Source organism: Enoplosus armatus, chromosome 14 (genome assembly GCF_043641665.1).
Source record: "Enoplosus armatus isolate fEnoArm2 chromosome 14, fEnoArm2.hap1, whole genome shotgun sequence".
NCBI lineage: Eukaryota > Metazoa > Chordata > Actinopteri > Centrarchiformes > Enoplosidae > Enoplosus > Enoplosus armatus.
In genome coordinates, this window is record NC_092193.1 from 18402938 (window position 1) to 18427415 (window position 24478).

Below are 24478 nucleotides of genomic sequence, written 5' to 3' on the forward strand. Positions count from 1 at the left end.
TGAATGCAGTGACAGTCATATGTGGACAGTGAGCTGGTGTAGACTAACATCCAACCCCATGCTCTGTGATTGCTGTATTGATTGCCCGCTGGCTTGATCTAGGTCAGACCTGACACATATTGACTGAATAAGAGACAGTCTCTTTTTACAATCTGGCCAGTCGAACACTACACAACCTCTCTCTACAAGTGGATGTTCAAACGCAGCTCCTGTTCTTTACACATTAAGCGATGGCCTGCCTGAACTGGGCCTAATGGAACGGACAGTGTCTGGTGAGTGCAATTTAAGTTCTGTGTGGTTGTTGGAATGGACATAAACATTATGTGTTACACTCCTAATCTGGTATTAGGTATTAGTGCAAACTTGTTTCACAATATTTTCATTTATTGTCAGCTATTGACACATTAAACTAATTTAAGTTTAAAAACAACTATCAGTGAGGATATTGTGTTGTATTTCTCTAGTCATGGTGGGATGCTGGACAATATTTCCATTATCTAACAAGCCTTTTTGTTCAACCGATCCTCATGCTTTTAAAGGGAATTCTAAATATTTAGATACCACAGTTAATCTAATCTAATCTAATTCATCTTAAATTGATCAAAATCACGATATGAGAGAGGGTAAAAATGAATTCATTTTCAGCAGAACACATCCAGTATATATTCTGCAGCAGAGGCACGTTTTCTGCTTTAGTTTGATGTAATTTTAGGTAAGTAATGCTGACCAATCAAGTATGGAAGAAAGTCAAGTTTAACGTCATAAAGAAAAGGAATGATAAAACATTGCCCGATTTAATACTTTATTGACATGGCCATATGGATAGTTGAACAGCATGTTACCGTTAATGTTGAAATATCTCATACCAGCATTAGGGGGCAGTAATATCTCAGAAGAAGCATCTTTTACATACCATGTGAAAAACAAATACATTTCTCTTTCTCCATGTCATGCTCCAGTCTACGTCTTAGCTGATAATAACAAAGGAGCAAATGACTGAGTATGAATACATATCAAGGGTTTCAATATAACTTTTCTTTCCTCAGAGTGAGGAGGATGCTGAGCCGAACAGAACACAGAGGTATGTCCAAAGTGTAGCAGGTTAACACATTAGGTTTTTCTTTTCTTTTCACCTATCCTGCCCTTATTGATGAAATGCCCACATAACTGGAAAATAAAAGCAATGATCCCCATAAAAGTGAATCTTTTAAAGGCTCCCCTATGGGAGGTTTTTCATCACACCCTCTGTTTAACCTTTGGCCTCTCTCTTTGGGTTCTTGACCTCGCCTCATAACCTTCAAAACAAGCTCTGTAAATTAATAACAGGTGCAGGCGGACTGCTTATTGATGTGTGTGTGTGTGATGTATGTGTGTGCTTATACCTGTTGGCATTTCCTCCTCCTCCTCCTCCTCCTCCTCCTCCTCCTCCCCCAGGCGTGTGCAGGCTGCTATCATCAGTGATGTCTGGAACAGAGTCTCATACAGACAGAGAGGAGGACTACAGGTTTCTCCACAGCATGTTAATGGAGAAGAAGCTTCACCTGCTCTTTAAGGTGGCACAGTGATCCCTGCTTGTTTACTTCCACTCATTTCGGTTACAACATCTATTTTTTTAGTTTCAATTTTGTCTGCATTTAGATACAGACAGAAAATACAGAGGTGGATTAAATATTCAGATCCTCGTTTTAGTAGTAATGTCAGTTAAATAAATGTACTTAGTTATTTTTCCACCACTGTTAAAAACAAAGAAACAGGTCACATAAATACAGTTTCAGATTTTATTATCATCAATTAATGTTATTAGTAGTAAAAGTAGTAGTAGTAGGAATAGTAGTAGCAGGATCTGGATTAGTAATAACAGTAGAAGTTGCAGTAAGAGCCTTTTTACTGCAGAGAAAACCTTGATTGAGGATACGTTCCTGACTTGACAGATCCACGAGCGTCTGAAGCGCTTTGAGAAGCGAAGCCCCATCCCCGTCCATGAGCGCGCAGCGAGTCTGGCCTCAGACGTAAGTGACTCTCTCCAGATTTCTTTTGCAGGCAGACGTGCTGCCGAGGATGACAGCTTGACAGCAGAGGGGACGGGGGCAGATTTTTCATCGTTCAAATTGCTCCCTCTGATCTACAGAAGACTTTCCTGTCACACAGAAGCACGAGTGGAGCATACATTCTTTCTCATGTGTACTGAATTATGAAATGTCATCCCAAAACTCTGTCACCTCGGATATTATCGCTTGAAAGGCTGCGTTTTAAAAGCAGATATCTTTTTGTATCCGCGTGCCAGGAGTTAGGTCATCAAGGACGGTGCCGAGTGTAAGCCTGCTGAAATCATTTTGTGTGTAGGCTAACGTTTCAGGTTAGAGGAATAGAATTAATTTAAGATTTAAGATGAAGCGACATAGACTACTCCCACTACAGCTGTGACTCAAAACGGCACTTCCAGTCTCTATTCCCCTCAGATGTGCATCATATTTCATATACTAGTCTTCTTCATTCCTCCTACCGACCAATCATTCCTATATTTCCATTTCATCCTGCGACTGTCTTTGTGATCATTTTCCCTCTCATGTTCCTGGACAAAGTGTTAAACAAGGATGTTCTTTTTACACTTTTCCCTTACTCTTTGCTTCCATCTTTTCATCCCCAAACCGCACTCCCCTTCCATTATCTCTATTCTTCCCCTTTCTCTCCAGTTGCTTTCCTTTATCTTCTCCTTATACCTTATGCACTGTAATTCCTGCCATGTTTCCATACTGTCTATCTACCCCTACCCCCCACCCCCCCACCCCCATCTCCACACACTCCTCTCCATCTCTTTCCCTTCACTCCCTTTGCTTCAGATTTGGTTCGACAGCCACTCTCCGCCTGGCTTAAATCATCAGGACCTACTGGAAGGGCCAAACCATGGGTCTGTTTCCCCTCAGAGAGGCTTCTGTTTGCTCACAGTGGAAACTAATGACCTTCATGCATTGTGTCTCTGGAGTGTGCCTCGACATCTTGAAGCAGTGGAAGTCATTACAGTAATATGCTTGACAAGACGGGCGACTGCACGCAGTCACTCTCCGCCTCTCCATTTGCTGCTGACGGTCAAGGCTGCTCTGTTTTAGCTGTCGCCGCAGCTGCCGTGTAGCCTTGAACATTCGGGAGCTTTTTTTCCGACTGTGGCTGAAAGACACAAAAAACAGAAACATGGACAAATAGTTAACATCAAGAAGAGAAAAGCAAAGCCCCAGTGAGGTGAACGGGGCCGCATGAAAGTGTAGAAATGAGGACAGTACTGATGATGTGTCACTGCAGTTGAAATTGAATTTCACTAACCCTTTTTGTCTCCCTGCTCATTTCTCTGTCTCTCTTGGCTAGTACAGTGTAGACTACAGCAAACCTCACTCAGGCCATGATATAAATGTATACCTCTAATTATAAAAAAATATATGCTGCCTCTCCTTCTCTTTTTCTCTGCTTCCAGTTGGCGGTGGAGCTGATATACCAAGGCTGGAGAGATGAAGTCAAAGAACTGGTTGCCCTCTTTTCCAAACCCCACTTTAAGGTGAAGTGTATTTCCTTCCATGGTGATGTGTTCCTGTAGCTTCACACCTAAAACTCCCACAGCCAAGTCCTCTGTCCAGTCAAATCACATCAGTTATACCCAAAAAACACACACCACTCTTTAAAGTAACATTTTGGGGAAATTTTTGGTTTGCTTTAGCAGTGAAGATTGATATCACTCTCATGTTTGTATGATGAAGCTACAGCCAGCTTAGCTTAGCACAAAGACTAGAAATAGAGGGAAGCAACTAGCCTGTCAAGATGTAACTAGTTCCCCTCCGTGTCCAGTCTTTGTACTGAGCTAAACAGTTAAATATGAAGCTACAGCCAGGAGTCGGTTACTGTAGCTTCTCTCTATCCATTAAACATGAAACTACAGCCAGGGGAAGTTTAGCTTAGCTAAGCATAAAGACTGGGGGCAGGGGGAAACAGCTAGCTTTGCTCTCTCCAAAGGTAAAACATCTGCTGTTTTTACACTTTGGTTTTTGCATGAATTAAACAAACCAGATATAATGTGTCAATTAGAGAGGCTTAGAGGTGCCGGTAGATAGATTTTGGTACCTTTGTACAGAGCCAGGCTAATGTTTCCCCACTAATAAAGCTAACTGACAGATATGAGAATGGTATCGCTCTTCTCATCTAACTCGTGGAAACAAAGCGAATAAGTGTATTTCCCAGCATGTCGAACTATTCCCTTAAGTGACTTCTTAATCTCTATAATATTACCGCACATGCACACACACACAGGCACGCACACACACATACACACACAGGTACGCACACACACACACACACACACACACAGGCACGCACGCACACACACACACACACACACACACACACACACACACACACACAGGCACGCACGCACACACACACACACACACACACACACACACAAACACAAACATGCCCCAAATTGTGCGAGAGTGCAGTTTTCTATCACTGAAGCACATCCTATAATTGCCATTCACATGGACCATTTATGAAGCAAGAATGAAATCCACTTGGAAGATGTTGTTTTGCTTCCTTCTACTTCAGTGCCCCAGTGGATCATTAGCAATAAAAGAAACCTACTCATGAATGGTGTAGTGACATGTTCAGTCATTTCTCTTGACATGAGCTAACACTAGAACTGTAATCTGAGAAGCTAATTTCCATGCAGTCATGCCTCATCTGAGCTATTCTGATGCCGTTCAGGCGACTGAACATTGCAGCTTACACGCACATCAAAAGGCTTGTAGTATTTTGTTTCCTACATTCGGCTCTTATATGGGTCACACAAAGTGACAAATTAATCCAACTGTAAATTTCATTTAAATTGATTTCACCTCATCATTCTGCCCGCTGAGAGGTGCTGACATCTATTAACCACACTGGCATTGAAGCTAATCTACTCCCTAGTTATGTTTATTAGTGTTCACTCATGTAAAGGCCCAGGCTACTCAAATGCATGTTTCCTTTTTTCAGATCTGCTGACAGTCATATTTCAGACACACACACATACACACACATACATGCACACAGCGTATGGTTTTCCAGTGAGCTGCAGAAGTCATGGCTTTTCTTAATGAGTAGCTGAAGCCAGCCAAGAACTAACAGGTTTGTTTAAACAGTCTTAATGACCTGTTTGTTCTTGGCCCCAACGCGGGAGCTCACACATACTTATGAGAGACTCTGGGTATAATATTCTGTAAATGAATGTTTGTTTTTTGAAAACCCGTCTCTGAAAGTGGCCAGAGACACATTGCTCACGCGTTGGCAGCTTCTGAGCAGAGCAACTGTTGATGGACATGGGGATAACAAGTAGACTAACTGACAGATGGATTGGCTGATTGTTAAAATTAAGTTGATGAGCAGATGTTTCCCCCGTCTTCTCATTCTTTCTTGTTACAGTAAATGCCCTTTTTTTTGGAGTTGTACTTTGTGCAGGCTCCCAGTGAGAGATTAGCGTTTATCCAGAATATTGTTTTTCTGCAAACAAACCTGGAGTTCTCACACTGCCAAAATGAACAACGAATGAACTTAAATGAACTGTCTGGGCATTGATAGTGAGTCATATATCAGTTCACAGTCCGAAGACGTGTGATGTTTGAGTGAGCCAGTACGGCTGCAGGCAGAGGCACTGTTAGTAGTGTGGGGGGTTGCTTTCAGGTGGCCCACAGGCTGGCGGTACATTCCTAAACTAAATCACATTTGGCATGTTGGCACAGGCGAAATTGAAGGTTTTGTGACCAAGAAGAAAGTGCTGTATTTGGATTCAGTCGCTTTAGTGAGTGCAGGCCAGCCAAACCTGTTGGAATTTTTGGTCTCATTCACTACCCAGTCACCTTTAATTAGTCAGCAATTGGTTGCATTTTTGTTTGAGTATTTTTTAACCTTACATTTTACCATCTCTAGCCTGACCAGTTGGTCAAAAATGTTGGTCTAAACCTTCATTGGTAAACCTGGTGACTAGAATGGACGGCATTTAATGAACAGACTTTTGCAGTGATTACACTGGCATTTGTTCACTATGCCGAATTCGACAGCAACCTTGACAGCCAACTGGCCGGCCTTAGGCAGTGCCTTTCTTTCCGTGCAAAGAGATGCATTGCAGGATACTAGCCCCAATGCCACATCTATTCATAGCACCTAGAATTCAAAGTGACATACCTGAATGCAGATCAGCACCTTCACAGTATTTCGGTTTCCTTCACAGAGTCTCCTGTCTGTCCATGACGCTGTAGCTCAGAGAGACTTTGAGCCTACTCTGCCACCGATACCTGATGAAGTACTGGAGGAGGATGAGGATTCGGTCAAAATTGTCAGCCTGGTCAAAACCAAAGAGCCCCTGGTCAGTAAACATGTCTTCATGTTTCAAAGGTTGAGAACATTTGATTTATCTTCTGTTTGGCTTAAATGAATAGTTTGACATTTTGGGAAATACCCTTATACGCTTCCTTGCCAAGAGCTGAAGAGAAGGTTGATACACTCACATGGCTGTATGCTAAATGTGCAGCTAAAGCCAGCAGATGATTAGTTTAGCTCAGAATAAAGATGGAAAACAGGGGTGAACAGCTAGCCTAGCTCAGTTGAAAGGTTTTTACATTTTGTTTTTTCATTTTCTTGAGACAACCAGAATAAGATTTAACATGTTAATTGCTAAGTTTTGGAGCTGTTGTTTTTTTATCTATGGACAGGACCAGACTAGCTGTTCCTTCCTTGTTTCAAATCTTTATGCTAAGCTAAGATAATTGGTATATATCTTCTCATCTAAGTCTCTGCAAGGAAGCAAATAACCCAAAATGTCGAAATATTCTTTTAAAAGCTGTAGCGGGAGGTTCATAAGTGTAACCTCTAAGTCCTTCCATTGTCATACATGATGTCTAGTTTGTCTTTGCTAACATAAAAATATATTTTTCACTCTACCCATGATAGTCCTGAAATTGGCTTTAAAAACAAAGTACAACTGCACTTTACTACATGTCTGCCTGTTTCTAATTTGCTCTACCTGGCCTTATAATGCACACAAAACAAGCACAAATGCAAGTATTTAAGTTAAGACAACCATGTAACAAGGCAACTGCACTTAAACATTTGTAATTTGTCGAGCCGTAATATTTGACATGCACAGGCAGTTCAAAGCAATAAACATATCCAAGGAACTGAATTTATGTCATGTTGTCAAACGGCGTGACTGCTAAAGCCATGTATGCCAAGGTGTAGCAGGACTGCAGCCCTTGGAATGACAAGAAACACAAGAAACGGTTCCTGCAGCGGCCTGGATCACCTTTGCGTCTGGCCTGCTGCTCACTTTCCTCAACCAGGAATTTACGGAGTCAATTCTTCCACATCTTTGTTGCCATATATCTGCTGTGACGCACAACATAGTTTCAGCATTGTCGTGTGTGTTTGTCTGCAAGTGTGTGTGTTTGTGTGTGTGCATATTTACGTGTGTGTATGTAAATGCACTGAAAAACTCTTAAATGAGTCCTGTAAATCCATATTGAGCATTAAAATGGATTGGGATAATATCTCTTCTGCTGTTTCTGATGTAAATCAATTTGTTTCAAGGTCTTTAATCATTGCTCATTTTCTTGATACTACCGGAACGATCTGCCTTATTCCACCTTGTTCCAAGCCATTGTCACTTATTTCTGGAAATTTCCTGGATCAAGTGAAACTGGACTGAAAACTAATCAAAGTACAAAGAGTGCATACGTTCGCCAAGGCCTGCAAAATCCTCTAAATTTGTTATTCTAATAATAATAAAAAAAAACTCCAGAATGTTTTGATCTGTATCTGGATCAAGATCTCCATAAAATACTTACAGTGATGGACAGCTGTGGGTACATGTGCCAGATTCTTTCCCACTCAAGTAGGTCCAGTAGTTCATTACAATATAGCAGAAATGTTCAAAAATGCCCTCACACACAAAGTCAAAATTCCCTTAAAAAATTCCTGGATCCACATCAAAACCTAAGCATTTGTTTCTTATCCTGTGGCCTTACTTTCCACCAAATTTCATTGAAATCTGTTAACAGGTTTTTAAGATATCCTGCTAAATAAAAGACAAACAAAACCCCTATGGCAGAGATGAGTTTAATCTTTGAGTTTATCTATATTTTTTAAGAAAAACATTATTTTAGGGGTAAGTATGAGAGTAATTTACTTAATGATGGACATTTTTTGCAGTGTGTGTGTGCTTGTGTGTTAGTGGTTGAGCTTTCAGGGGGGAATGTGCTCAGGACCAATAATAAAGAACATACTTTTGTATTGATCCCAAAACTAGATTGGAGGGGGGCTGACCTTTTTCTGACACGGTCTCTTTGATCGATCCAGCATGTTCCCGTTTTTCCAGACAACAGGGTTACACCCGAGCGTGAGCTGATTGTAGTCAACTACATAAGATGCTCTTTCCATTGCGATTTGCTCCACATCAGTAACATCTGTTGAAAATAATGTTGATTTCGGTAACCTTTTCCAGCGCTTTGTGTGTTACATGAAGGCAGCCGGCTAAATGGTCCCGTCTTTATACAAATAGCCTTCACTGGAATGAAGTGACTCTAAATAAGAAGCTTGTCTGGACTGTAATAAAATCAACATGTTATTTTCACCGTCCATTGCTTGACCTCTTTGCCTCTGTGCATCTGCTCGTCTGTTTGTCCATCATCCTTTCATTCACCAATCACCATCCTCAAGGGGGCAACAATTAAGAAGGATAAATCCACTGGGGCTATTGTTGTGGCCAGGATCATGAGAGGAGGTGCAGCTGATAAAAGCGGTAAGCTGATAAACTCAGTTATTACAGTTGTGTCCACTTTACACTTTCCCATACTTCTACATTAGGTTGTAGTAGCATGATGACGGTTCATAGTAAAAGTACATGTTACAGAGAAGAGCATGTGGTATAAATTTCCGTATGTATTTCCAACACTTTAAAGGCCTGATCCATGAAGGAGATGAGCTGAAAGAGGTGAATGGAGTCTCACTGGAGCACAGCAAGCCAAAGGAAATTCTTTCTTTTCTGGTTAGTCTCACCTCCGCTGTTACATCATATTGTTTGCTTCAATGTTTCCTCATTGGATGTTTCTATTTCCTTCTGTCCTTCTGTCCCCTTGTTCACAACCTTTTCTTTCTTCTTTTCAATGTTGTAACGTAAAGGATAAGGCTGGTCCATTTGCCAATACGTTTCAGCTCCAACCCTATTTGTTCCCATCCAAGATGTAAAACTTAAAAAGTGTCACAAATATATAGTTGCTTTTTTTTTCTCAGTATTTTGCTAAAACAGCTGGCCACTGTAGTTTTTAGCAAACATTATTCAAACAGGAATAAATAGTGCATTTGTTTGGGACTATTTCCTGCTGCGGATTAATCCACATTTATTTTGTATTGTATTATTGCAATGGATTGATTTAAATAAACTATAGTGCCCATGTTCATGATAATGAAGTAACATGTCACCCAGTGCAACTCTGTGGCTCATTTATGTGTTTTTAATAGTTTTGGACAACAGTGGCGATCTATGGCACAGAGAATAAGCTATATCAGGCTTTGTGTGTGTGACAGTGTGTGTTGTGTAGAATCTTTTCATTTTAGGTTTAGTTTTTTTTTAATTGGATTTGTTGACAGTAAGAAAACAATAGAATATCTCCAGCCTTATCCTGTAAAGGAATATGAAGCTACGGCCAGGAGATTGTTAGCTCAGCTTAGCATGTAGACTAAAAACAGGTGAAAACAGCTTTTTTTTTTACACTTTCTTTGTACAAAAATATTATTTACTGAACTCATAGGTGTTGGCTGATTTTGTTACCTTTGGTCAGAACCAAGCTAGCCGTTTCCCCCTGCAGTCTTTATGTTAAGCTAAGCTAATCGGCTTCAAGGTTTAGCTTCATATTTACCAGACATACATGAAAGTGGCATCAATCTTCCCAACTAACTCTGAGCAAGAAGCAAATAAGAACATCTCCCAAAATATCAAACTGCTCCCTGTAACTTTTCTTGCGCAGGCTCGTTCTCAGGGTGAAGTTACGTTCAAAATCATTCCTGCCTCCTCCAAGGAAGAAATGTCATCAAATAAGAAGGTACAGTAAATATTAACTACACATATTCTGTGCTGTGTGTTTTTTTCATTAGCATTCATTCTGGCTGCATGGGGGAAAGCTGCCCACCTGGTTTCAGTAAAAACAGATGAAATCAGTGGTATCTTGTGCGTTTGGTTATAGTTTGTGTTTTTGCCACAGTGCTGTCACTACAGCAGCGCATTGTCAAGAAGTGAATTCAGATCAGACAGTCAAGGATAATACACTCACTGACTTCATTGCAATTTACAACTTTTTATCGAACTTGAGTAATCATTTCGCACACATCACATGTGTTGAGCAGCATCATCTCAGTTTAACATTAACAATAAATCTATGCACCTTATGTGGAAAATTTCCACAATCCTGTTTGTTTGTAGGCCACTACCAGTACATGTATGGAGTGGATGTCCAAGCTGGAAGCTGTTAGAGCAGGGAGCATTTGTAAACAATTAAGACAAATTATTTTTTATGATCATGGTCATTCCTCAAAAATGTCACCAACATATGTGAAAAAGCACCAGACAAAGATGTTTTCCGTCCATTGCCAGGATACAGAGGAAGTCCACAAAGCTGCAGTAGGATGAATGAATAAATCGATCAAATAGAATGTGTATTTTCCTATATGTCTGCTTGAAGGCAATTACATTGAATTATTTTCTTTCCTCAGCTGTTTTTGCGAGCTCTTTTTGACTACGATCCTAACGAGGATCCCACCGTTCCGTGCAAGGATGCAGCAGTAGCCTTTAAAAGGGGCGACATCCTGCAAATTGTCAGCATGGAGGATGACACCTGGTGGCAGGCCTGTCACCTCGGGGACAGCAACACTCGGGCAGGGCTCGTCCCCTCGCAGCAGCTCCACGAGAGGTTTTCGTTTAATGCTTTTTAGTTGATAGCGACATGCTCGCTCACTTGAAAACACTGTCATATAATATGTATAAGACATTTTTACTCCTGTTTTGATTCAGCCTCATCTTATTTGACTTTCTACAGGAGAGTTACACTGCAGCGACCTAAAGCCCTGTTCAAGCCTCGACGAGTCAAACCACCAGGTGATGACCCAACGTTTTGTCCATGAAATCGCCACACCTGAAGAGAATAAAACCTTTTAACACTTTCCAATAAACATATTAGAGCTCCTTTTGTGCTAAGTTGAGAGGTGACAGGTCATGTCTGCTGCCCTCCTGTTGTACTCACTGCTTTTGCTTTCTCCACATGCTCCACAGATGAGGGGGAAGGTACTGTCTGTTTGAATTTTCTTTTGAAAACTTACCTTCTCCATAGTTTACATGATATAATGCACATGTACATTTTAGGCTTTGGTTTGGGGTTTTTAACGATTTAAAGAGGCGTATTATCCAAGAGTAATAATCATGTAATGCTCCCTGCACCAAATTTCCAAAATGGAGAGCATTCTGTTAAATGTTCCTCTGTTGTAACCAAGCAGGTTTAAAGGATCTGGCCTTCTGCAGTGTGCTAGTTATTCACTAGAGTAAGGTAGTTATTAATATTTCTAAATTGTGGATATCATTTCTAAATAAAACTATTATTAGCATTTCCAAAGCAAAATATTAGGACATTTGGGTCAGAACATAAGCTAATACTTTGAGTATGAAATTTCAGAGCAACGCACATGTCATCCCCTTGTGGTTTGAGTCCACGATTTCCTCACTCTTTCCTCTTCTCTCTTCCTGTTTTTCCAGTCATGGAGGATGTAGACTACGGCGCTATAACAGGGATCCACATTGGTGAGATGTTTGACTTGTTCCGCTCAAATTCCACTGACACTGGAAAAGGGACCAGCATGATACGATACAATAGAACTCACATATATTTAATTTCAGTGGTGGAAGAAGCACTGAGATCTTTTACTGAAGTGGCACTATCATAGTGGTTGGAAAAGTTCTGTATTCAGAATTTTACTGAAGTAAAATTACAAAAGTATAAGTAGAAAAATATACTTAAAGAACAAAAAGTAAAAGTACTCATGCAGAATGTCTCATTTCAGAATAATGTGTATTATATTATTGAATTATAATTATTGGATTCATTAACGGCTACTTTATGCTGCTTGTGAATTTCCCCCTGGAGATCAATAATGTCTTATCTTAACTTAATCTACACTAATACATAATATTGTTGATTATAGTTTATATTATTAATTGGTAACTCGTCACTAAAGGTATCAGATAAATGTAGTGAAGTAAAAAGAACAATATTTCACTCTCAAATGTAGTACAGTAGTTAAGTAGTAAAGTGAAAATACTCAAATAAAGTACAAGTACCTCACAATTGTACTTATGTAGACTACTTGAGTAAAGGTACTTAGTTACTTTCCACCACCGTTGAATATATCTTGAAGTTAGCAATAAAAATAGATGGAGAAAAACCAGCAACAAAAGGAGACCCTGGTTATATTTTCAGTACAAACCAGTTCATATGATGATGTAGTTTTGTGGTTTGCAGATTTGTGGGAGAGAACTGGAACAGCAAATGTGGTTTTAGCCTTCCCATTTATCCCATTTGTCTTGATCTCATGGATTGGATATGATGTGTGTGCGTATGAGCAGTGCAGGATGTTCATATGGGGGCGTGCACATTAGGCTGATTGTAAAAAGGCTCCTTACGTCCGTACAAGGCAAGTTAATTACAGATGTGGCATTATATCAGTCCTAAGAGTCATGTGCATTTAATAATGTGCATTTCATCTTATCTCAGGCCAGCTTCCACCTGAGGACGGGGTTCAGACTCTGTGTTTCCTCTCTGTCTGGCATGTAAACCCTTATTGATGCTGCACGACCAAATAACTGCACGCAGAGCAATCAGAGGAGAGAGTGAGTGAAAGAAAGAGGAGGGACATGGTGGAGAACTACATGTAGATAAACAAGTGAAGGCACGGTGAAGAAAACAGAAGCCCGACTGTCAGACCTTTAACCCTCCTAAGACCCAAGCTCTATCTTAATTTCTCTTTGCTATTTGGGCTTATTGGGACCTGATAAGTATAAAAATTAAGCATCATCTGTTGACATGATGTGGTTCTGCATACGGGGACAATTTTGAATTTCCATATAAGCAGAATTAAGTATTATGGTATAACCCAAAATGTGATGTCCACGCATGTGGATGCCAGGTCTTAGGAGGTTAAAGGAATAGTTTGACATTTTGGTCTTATTTGCTTTCTTGCCAAGAGTTAGATGAGAACATTGATACCACTTTCATGTCTGTCCATTAGATATGAAGCTAAAGCCAGCAGCCAGTTAGCTTAGCATAAAGACTGGAATGGCAATGACATATAAAGCATTAATTAGTGCGTGTTAGAAGTGCAGTTAGGCATTTTTTGATACCTTTGGACAGAGCCAGGCTAGCTGTGTTCCAAGGCAAAATTAATTAAAATCATTTTTAGATCAAAATCATTGTCTTTTCTCTGCCTGAAAAACATATGTTTGATGACTCATCTTGAACTTATGGTGTATACTTACATCTATTAAGTAGCTACTAGCTAACCCTTCCCTTCATATAAAGCCACACTTATAAACACTATAAACTCATCTGGATCGTAGTTGCTAGGGTGATCGGGTGAGCTTCTCTGTAGTTAGCAAATGAGTATGATAGTAGGAGGTTAGTGTTTGGATATTTTTACATTTCAAGACAATGTTGTTGAGTTCTAATTTAGTCAAATTATTATTCTGTTTCTGTTTCACTCAGAAGTATGTCAATTTACACAAGGTAAAGACGCTCTTTAATAAGCAGATATTAGCAGATATTATTATCAATTTCTCATTTCACTCTGGGCAAGAAAGGCGAAGAAGCACATTTCCCAAAATGTCCGACTATTTCTTTAAATGGTAAGACTGAATTATTCACTACCACTGTCCTAAATGGTCTCATTGTATTTATGGAGGACTATGATGCTTCATACTGAGAACTGCAGGTTGCAGCTCATATCATATAATCTTGACATTAATGGCTCTGGCCCATTTTATATGTTTTGCATGCCATTGCTCTCTTCTCGGTCTTATCTCTCCTCTCACCCTTCCTTCATGCTGTCCGGTGAAGCTGAAACGTCTTGTAACATTTCCAAAAAACTAAGAACTAAGATTTTACAGCTGAGAGCATTTTCAGATTTCACAGATGAGAGTTTCACTGCCAGAATTGCTTAAGACTGACATTTACATTTACAACAGATTTCTCTTTTTCTGTATAACATTGGTTTTATACAGTATGTAATACCCCCCTCACATTTCGGCATGAAATCATCAGTTTAAATCACATGTAAACAAAAGTTTGAAGTCTCTACATAGTGCTATGTTTCTTAGAATGAACCCCGCAGAGGAAATGGACAGATATGCTTACAAAGTGAAATTACAGCTGACGTCAGAGAAAGCCTGGCACCATCACTTAGCAGCAGTTAACATATCATGAAAGAGAGCGAGCCTGCCAAGCCAGGCCAGACCACAGTCGCATGGCAGACGGTGGCTGCCAGACGGCCTACAGTACAAGCGACGCGTGACAGACTGAGTCGTCGTCTCCTGACTGAGATTTGTGCTCTTCAGGATAGTGCTCGACACCAGAGTTCAGGTGGCAGAGTTGATGGTTTCTTTAATGGAGTTCTATTCTTCCACGCTGCCTCCCATTTCGAGTGTAGCTCTCCCTTCTGTCATGGTCCTTGTTGTCGTCTGCGTATCTCTGGTGCTTTTTAACCACGTTTGAGAGCACTTTTAAAGTGATTTCCAAGTGGTGCACCAAGAGAAGCAATGCTATGGGTTCTTAAAGCTGCTCTGATCAATATTTTTATATTAACAACGGATCAAATAACTATGTGTAATGTGAAAGGCGCCACTAGTAGTGATGAACCCACTGACTCTGCAGTTCCCCTCAGCTCCGCGAACAGTTTTAGCTTCTTTAAGCTCATTGTTTTGGTTTTAAAGCCCGCAACTTTACTGTTTTGGTTCAGTCTCACCACTCTCATCAGCCTCACTTCCAGACACAGCGGGGCAACTGCTATCAGTGAAAAAGCTCTAAAAACCTACTGTATGCTACCTGCCCAGCATCAACTGGCAGACATACAAAGTTAGCTACAAGCTGGTGAACGTAGCAGAGCATTTAGCTCTGAATCTGGTGGGGACTAAAAACAGAGCTAAAAGAAGAGTGAATAATTGACATTCTCCAGGTGGCTGGAAATGTGACTCCAAATCTGCTGGATGTGTAAATTGGTAGGGGGCTGTTAACACATTAACCATATCAAGTTTATAAGCCACTAATATGCCAGAGGTTGTGTTGCGCTGCATTCAAGTGGCCAAAAAAATCAATTAATGCAGGTTTCAGTGCTGTCCTGCAATATTTTCAGTAATACACCTGGCAGGTCTAAGGTCCCTCTCTCTTCCAGCTGGTTTACGAAGGAGTTTCCGACTCGGGAGAAAGAGCAGTCGGGCCAGAGAAGCAGCTCGGTCCAGGAGGTGGAGCACAGGGGTACACAGCTCAAGTCGTCCCCCTACCTACAAAGAGGTGATCCCCTACCACAGAGACCCTAAGGACAGACACCGTCTGGTCGTTCTTGTTGGTACGTATGAGCTAAAGAAAAAGGCTTCCCAGCTTGTGGGGAAAGTTTGCTTTTAAAGCACAATGACAAAAGTAAAATAGGTTCCTATGCTGTGAACTAGTGTGACATACTGTATGCATAACATGTATATAGCATTGCTATATGCAAAGTTTATAACATGGTAGTTACTGTGGTGATATATACAGTACTGCACATTGTGGTCAGTTGTGTTCTGTTTTATATTATCCCACTCCTTTTTTTTTTGTCCATATAAAAAAACCTAAATAACGTGATCCCATTCACTAAAAGGACAGTATTATTGAAGCTGTTGTTGATCAAAAGAAAAAGTAATGCATTGATGAAGATTTATGTTCCCACTCTCGAGTGCAAGAACAATCCTTTCCCATCAGAACCACGTAAACACTGTCAGAAAACTCCAAGTCAGAATATATTGTGTTCTCTTAAGTTACCTAGTGGCCCACCCCAGATTCACTTCTCTGCCAACCCTGCAGGCCTGCTCTATGTATTTTTGAGCTATATCTCTCCCGTGGGACTTTTACATCGAGCTCCACTGAAGGTCTTTTTAATGTCATATTACGATGCAACTGTAGGTCATCTGTGACCGAGGGGAATCGAAGAAAGACGAGAAGAGGAGAGATGGAAGGAGAGGGGAAGAAAATCGAAAGTGGAAGGCAGAGAGAAGAGAAACACAATGAACTGAAGAGGTGCAAAAACAAAACCAGATAGAGAGGAGATAAATGATAGGTGAATGGAGGGAAAGGGATGAGTGGATTGTGAATAAGATCCCTCATAATGTCAGCCAAGTGCTCCATCATCAGACTAGAACAGTTAAGACAGCTTGGATTTAGATTTAGACCTCTTTAATTGAGTTGGAGCTTGCCCCGACTCTGGATTACGTTTTACTGTCTGCTGTGAAGGCTCTTCATTGACCGGAGGTCATCATTAAGAATATATAGCGTATTGGCAATGAGAGTTATAGACAGGAAAACCAAAACCTGGATCGCTAAAACAGGACCAGCTGGATAATGTTTGACCAGGTTGGAAATATATCCTTTTTTGTTTGCATTGCGTACGCACTTTGAATGAAACAATAGACCGTTATGCCCCGGGAAAAGTTGGTGAAAGTGACTGCCAGCCACTTTAAGCCCTACAGATCGTGTAACTCTCGAAAAAAAAAGGTCAGAAGAAAGTATCCGCAGAACCTGATGATGCTCCTCTCCAGCTCTGCGGAGCAGCTGTGAAAGACATCAGCAGTGTAACAGAGGAGAGTCTATAAACCTGATATTTTGTAATGTATCGAGCGCTTTCAGTGCTGTGATGGAAAAGGCAGGTATGTCAGGAATCCTACTTTCAGACGGAGCTCCATTAGAGTCTGATGCAATCTGGGGCTGCACAAACCTGCTGTAGAAGAAAATCCCAGATGCTACAGTATGTGTGTGTGCGCTTCATCCTGTGCATCCTACACTATAATGACACTGATACTGTGTGGCTTTGCAGATGTCACATTTAAACACGATGCTATGGATTTTCCAGAGAGTATAGGAGCATTTAACGTTTGATAGAGAGACAGAGACAGAGAAAAAGAGTGAGGTTGGAGAATGCTTTTCAGACTGAAATCAGTATGAAATCAGAGCTCTGTCTGTCTGACTCTCCCTCCTTCACTGATGATAAAGACAGCTGTGTCACCAGATCACTAAACCTATTTGATGTTGGACTTGTCGTGAGGAAAACATTAGTACACAGTGATATTGGGAATGAATACCCACATACAGAACACAGTGTTTGTGATTTTTGTCTCGAGGGCCCAGCGGCGTTGGCGTTAATGAACTGAAGAGGAGGCTCCTGATATCCGACCCTGACCGCTATGGCGTCAGTGTACCGTGTAAGACAGACACCTAAAACTGTCACCTTTACCTCCCGCACTCACAATGCTCCCTCATCTTTTTAAAGCCGTCATCAGCCTCACATCCTGTTCTCTTTCAGACACCACGCGTGAGAAGAGAAGGAAAGAGAATGAAGGGGTGGATTATCATTTTGTGTCAGTTCACATGTTTGAAGAGGACATTCTCAGTCATAGGTACTGTATATGCTCAGGAGGTTTCCTTTCCCATAGTGTTAAAAATAGTCTCGCTCCCTCCTCCCTTTTCATGAGAGCGATGGCCACCATTTCTACTGCTGTCTGATTACCATTATATGCTGTCTTACTCTCCTTCCTGTCTGTGTCTGTCCTGTCTGTTTCTTTCTGCCTCCAGGTTTATTGAATATGGGAGATACCTTGGACACTACTATGGAACAAGTCTAGACTCTGTGCGCAGAGTGATGGCTGAGGGCAAGGTGTGCCTCCTGGATGTGCACCCTAGTGTAAGTATTATGCCATCAAAAAAGATAATTTCATTAACGTTTACGTGGCCAACTTAATTTGGATGAGTGTCCAAGGAGAGGGAAGGTTTTGAGCCAAAATAATTCACAAGTCCCGGGTAAATCATTCACACTGGTGCTTTAAACTAACACAAAAAAATTGTGAAGATTGCTTTTTCAGTAATGGAAATGTATGCTTTTTCATCATATGACTTGTTGATGTGTCACCACAGTGGTGCTGGCGCTTCATCGCACACAATTGGCAGTGTTCGCCTGGTGGGAAGCCAATGAGGGATCACATGCTACTGCATTTGTTGGGGTACCTTAGCAGAGGAGCATAGCATGAAACTCCACATGCGCCCTGTCAGCTAAGGTGCTTGCTAACAAGTAGGGACAGGTGACTCCATCTGTATCGAGAGAAGCACATAGCGGTCATCACTCTCCCCAGGTCAACAGTGGGAATTAGCAGTTACAAGTGCTGCAGTACAAGAGGACAGTCCAAAATTGGGAAAAGGGGGCATACAATGCAAAACAAAGGAAAACTTAAATGATTTCTACTGTAAGTTATTCTGCTGCACATTACTGCCTGTACATCATTTATAGAAAGTATAGAAAGTAATCTCTCATGGTTCAAACCAAGAATACTATTTAAATCATCAATTTTACCAATCGTCTACACAAAACTGTTATATTCAGTTGCATTTACATTCAAGATTATTCAGCATTTAGAGCTTTTACAAGTTTTCACTTTGCCACATTTGAAATGATGCATGTAGATTCACACCATGTAGGGATCTCAAGATGGAACAATAATGATTTTCCGTGTTCCGAAATCTTGTTTTTATCTTTTAAACCACGTCTACATTGTTGAGGCAACTTGTTGTACCATAAATACTTCATAAGGCCTTCATCTAACCTCCTTCAGTTTTGTCTTCGTCACCGCAGAAAATAAAGCTTGTGTACACATCTGAATTCAAACCATACGTGGTGTTTGTGAAGCCCCCGCGTATGGAGGAGCTCCGCCTCACCAGACGAAGAGCTAAATTCATCTGCGAAGAAGAGGACAAGAGCTCAGTCAAGATCTTTTCAGTAAGAGAAGTTATAACATAAACACACAGCAGGTACATGTGTGGAGTCAGGTGCATGTTCCATGTCTTGTAACATGCAGGGCGGTGTGAGGTCAAACACTCTGGCCTCAATACACCCACCCAACCCCACAGACACACACACACACACACACACACACACACACACACACACACACACACACCTAAGCTCCTTTACTCATGCGCACACCTTGCCTTACACATGGCTGACCCTGCGGTTTGCATTTAAGAGACGTTTAAGAGACAGGGGGAGTTACAAGGCTGCTTGGTGGGTGGCTTCTTGTTTGATAAATAAGTATAGGTGAGTAGATTTTGTCCAGAAGATGAAGAAGAACTCAATGAGGGAGGGATTCATATTTGATGCTGCTCTGGTGGGTTTGTGTTCACTTGTCTCAAAACAGGAGAACGCATGTTTGATGGCAGAGGTGTTTTAGACATGACATACTAGGTCACTTCCATAATCCTCATCTGGCTCTGCATTCACTGTTTGACCCTGGCTGCCCATGCTGCCCTTATTAAACCCTCGAGGTCACACACCTGTGTCGCACAGTGCCAAGCACCGCAGCCCTTAGATGGTTCAGGCATATCTTCAACTCGTACTACAGCTGGTGTGAAAAGGCCTCTTATCCTTTACTCTCAGCATGTAACGACGCGTTACGCCTGGGCTCGTGTAGTTCAATGGTCACGGGGTCCGTTCCACGTCTAGGAGGATGTTTTTTGTCACCATATGGCCAGAGTTTAGCTGTTCCGTTCATCAGCAGTATTTGTCAGATTAGTAATGAAATCATCATTAATCATCAATCGCTGTGTTTTTTTTGTGCTCCTTTAATTCTTTTCATCTTTTCCTTGATGGTTAATCAAAGGGACACACCAATCAAGCTATGGAAAGAGCTGAATAGAGCTATCCTGTTCCTACACTTTATTGACCCAGGTGTTCTCTTGTCACAGGAGGAGGATTTCGAGGACATGATTGACTCGGCTCAAAGCATGGAGAGCCAGTGCGGCCACTTGTTTGACAAGGTGGTCGTTAACGGAGACATCGCCGTGGCGTTCAGAGAGCTGAAGGCGGACCTCGAGAAGGTAGAAGAGGCAGAGGTCCAGTGGATTCCTGCCGAGTGGATTTGCTCCTCGCCGACAAAAGCACGCAGAAGCTGTGGTCATTTGAGCGGCTGGATTTGAACTTTGAACAAAGAAACAAAGAACAAAAGATTTGAAAAAATCTTAGTTGTATGTACGATATAAAATTTGAATTTTTGTCATATTTGAAATATTTTTCCATCTGTAAACAATCCCTGTGATTACCACAGTTTTCCATACTGTCCCTTAGTGTGTATCTAATTAGGCAAACAGAATCCGTCTCTCTCTCTCTCTCTCTCCCTCCCTCCCTCCGTCTGTCTCAGAGCCAGTTTTTTTTTGTTGGCATTTGGCTGAAATAACGTCGGCTCGCAGGACGGAGAAGAAGAAGAAGAAGAAGAAGAAGGGGGAAAAAAGGAAACTCTCCAGAGCTTGTGGCTGAGTGTAATCCTTCCCTGCCAAGTCGCAAACATCAGCATGTAATTATTCTGACAGCTGCTGCACTTCAATTAACTGTAATGTACACCAGAGAAATATTATTAGTAGCAGTCAAGGAGACATTTTTGCCAACAACATGCTGTAAAAAAACTAGGGACATAAACAAGATAACAGACAATTAGACTGCAGATGAAGAAGAAGTTTCAGATTTGTGTAGATATTGTAGATGAGGACAATAGAAGTTGATGTTTCAGTTAGAAGTATTATGGTAGACATTGTAGTATTGGCTGTTGAATATTTAAAGCTTGAATTTGTGTATTTCTAAGCACCCTGCACTGAGAATCAACTCTATTATGCAGCATTAATTGTGAAGAGGTCTATTTTTTATACAAAAACATATTGAGACAATTAAAAATAATTGTCAGATCCTCACCATTAGTGGCACTCCATTAGCAAATACTCATATTTGAGCATTACAGCTGCCCGTCGGGGTGCAGATTCTGCTTAATCTAATTCTTTTTAATGGCTGCATTCCTCCACATTCACGGTGTTTCCTTCCTCGTTTTTTGGATGCTGTGCTCAATTGGGTGTGAAGGAGTGTTAATGTGTCTATCATGTCGTGTTTGGGAGGAAGAGGGAGCCGCATGATGTGGGGAGACGGTAATGGCTTTCAAGGGACTTCGCAGACGTACGGAGAGAAAGTTATGACCGCACATAAAAGCTGTGAAAGCACGGCGAGGCGCTACATCATGGATTAGGCTGCAGGGATAAAGAGCCTGCCATTTTGTCTCAGGTAGTTTACAACTGAGTACACGAAGAAGACAGTGGCACAAGTGGATGAGTGGAGATACACTCATTGGCGTGTCTATATGTCTACAGGTCGCCAAAACCTACAAACCAGACTGTCAGGACAACAGTCGTACTTCTGCCAGGCCTGAAGCCCGACCTCAGCCAAAGCGTGGCAGCATAACTTCATCACACCACTGAGAATCTGCAGGCACCCTCTGAGATCATAACGATGCCATTTAAGACACCAGAGTGATCCAATGAAAACCCACCGTTTTTATGTTAACTGCGGCTCCCACTTCAAACATTACACAGAAGTATGATGTCAATTGGTCTCGGATAATTTGCCTCAATCATGTAACTGTCTATTCAAAGTATGTAAAAATAAATACGACTGACTGTTAAACAATATCTTCATCTTTGCATGAGATATTCGTAACTTTTAAACAGCCAACACAGTAAGGCTGATGCTGAAAGTGTATGATATACAAACCTAAAGCAGGAAGGGGAAAAAGGTTTCTGTAAATTTAAAGAGTCAACTGATTTTCCTGATATTGACACGTTAAAGCCAGGTTACGCAACGAAGAAATAACACAATCTTCCTCTTACAAATAAAAAGCTGAATTCATAAGCAATCAAACGAACCCTTGCTCCATTCAGTACACTGAAGGGTTTTGTTGGTACAGCCTTACTTGGTCTGGTATGACCAGAAAGTTATGGTGGCTAATGTTCGCAAACAAAAGATATTGCTGTGCAACTAACTGACAGAGTTTGCTGACTTAATGGCTCTTATGTTAGCATTTCACTGGTTTTATTACAAAAGTAAAACAAGATGTGAACACACCAACTCACCAGGAAACATCACTCTTAGTCAGATCACCTAAAGATGGTAATGTCTCTAAACCTTCGTTAATTCTTTTTCTTTGTTTATTATAACCTTATAAAGTTGCTATGGTGAAAGTGTTAGCAAACAGTTGTTTCTGGCCACCGGAGAAAAGTCCAATATTCACTCTCCTTCTGCCTTTTGGCTCTGTTTTGGTCTCCACCAACTCCTGAGCCAAATATCTGGTTGGTCTTTAGTTGCTAAATGTTCATCTATGTTCACCAGCTGGTTGCTAACTTGGTTGCTGGTTGGTGCTGGGTAGGTTGTAAACAGTAGATTTATCAGAGCTTTTGGTAAAAACAGCTGCAGCTGGAACTGAGGTTGATGAGAGCAGTTTAGAAGCAACACCTCATTACACAGTCATTTTAACCATTGTTAATATGAAAATATGAATTAGTGCAGCTTTAAAGCACCTGAAGACAATCTTGGGAATTATGCTGTAATTACCTTTTTTGGCTACAGTGGCCTCTGTTACAAAGTCTTGGCGCATACAGCAGCAGCATGTAACAGCATGAAAAGCATTTGACAAGTCTCATCAATAATCCTCCATTGGAATGTACTAAATTAGAAATAATAACATTAAAGTAAATAAAATATCTAAATGTGGCAGAAGTTACTTCTTCAGGATATTTGAGGATACAATTAATTTCTCCAACACACACTTGGCTTGATGTTTGGCCCTTTGGATGGGCCTGGAGCTTGTGAGCCTGCAAGACAGACACACACACATACGAGTGCCAAACTATCCAAACAAGAAGAGATATATGTCCTCCCACAGTGTTTTTCACAGGTCTCCTGGCTGCCGAATGAAGGCGTGTTCCCAGCTTACATCAACAGTTGAGCCGGTGAACATATCACAGAGGGACAGGAGTAAATGGTGTGTGATAGCATGTAGCATTCTCCAACCACTGCTGAGGAATGTGAGCAAGGAATTTACTGCACCTAACGGGGATGCTTCTGGTCCATGTGTTTTTCAGCTTTGAAACCATTGAAACTCAACCTCCCCACTGATGCTGCTGAATTATGAACAGGGAAGAGAGTTATGGCGTCCTTTAATATGGTTAATGGTTGAACAAGTGCTGCTCGGATTTTAGCCACGACCTTCAAAAAGTTTCAACTGTAGGCAGGAAAAAAGTGCATTGTATCGCATATGTTTGTTGAAAGTTATGATTGTGCATGGCAAAGTCATTACTGTAGATCCAAACAGTCTTACATAAGTGAGTGTTTGGATGTCAGGAGGAAAAACCTACGTGGATGACAGCTGAAGTTGAGCCACAGAGTCTTCGAATACTGGGCCCAGTGCCCGCATGTTGTCATATAGTTAGACTAATGATGACGCTAAGCTTCTGTCAGACCCCGTCTTATAATTGGTCACAGTCCCTGTTGCACCAAACTGGAGGTAAACATTGGCAAATATGAGCATTATGGTTGGATTATCCACACTCACGCAAGACAGTGTAAAAGATGCACAATCCTAACACTAAATGCACATTCTAACACACATTGGGACTCACAAATCTGTTAACTGCATGTGCAACACTGGCTGCGGATTACAGAGGCAAGGATCAAGTTCATTTTCCAGCGTTTGTGTTGACTTCATAATGAGCCAATTTGTACTGAAATCCATCTCAACTCAGCAGGACTCGCTGCCCAACACGAGGCACAGTTTGGTGGTTTTGCTGGTTAATAGCAACCATGTAATTACACCCATACATTTCCAGAATCCCCTGGTAAAACATGTATTATTTGCTGACACGATTTTTGGTGAAACCGCAAGAGATTCATACGCCTCATGTAGAAAATATGAGAGCATGTCAAACTGCTTAGGCTTCAGTCACACCAGACAAAAAAAAAATCTCACTAGTAAATCTAATGACCGCATTTGCTGATATTCTTACATGTGCAATATTTTTCTTATGCTGGGGTGCTGCCGAGGCTGCTGCTCTGCTGGCTTTTCCTCGCAGAGCTCTCGAGAGAAGTGATTGGACGGCGGGAGAGCCAATGGGCGGCAGAGCAGCAGGTTATTTGAACTCTCCTCACACAGCTCAACTAAACCAGACAACATCCTCTGACTTTTCAAACATTATTCTCTCATAAGAGTCTGTCATCATCTGTCTGCTCAGTCACTCCTCCCGGGAGCACAGAGAGAAGGAACACTTTCTTT

At 41.2% G+C, this 24478-nt stretch overlaps 1 protein-coding gene across 1 annotated transcript; it reads left to right on the forward strand.

Moving 5' to 3' along the window:
• Positions 1-1056: 1056 nt before the first annotated feature.
• LOC139296444 (MAGUK p55 subfamily member 7-like) lies at positions 1057-20312 on the forward strand. The gene is made up of 18 exons (XM_070918845.1): positions 1057-1081; positions 1435-1553; positions 1932-2009; positions 3467-3547; positions 6248-6382; positions 8731-8812; positions 8973-9058; positions 10038-10112; positions 10780-10976; positions 11103-11161; positions 11336-11347; positions 11813-11857; positions 15496-15669; positions 17471-17551; positions 17653-17746; positions 17922-18030; positions 18973-19116; positions 20082-20312. The coding sequence occupies exons 1-18, from the start codon at positions 1057-1059 to the stop codon at positions 20310-20312; spliced, it is 1827 nt and encodes a 608-aa protein (XP_070774946.1).
• The last annotated feature ends 4166 nt before the right edge of the window (positions 20313-24478 follow it).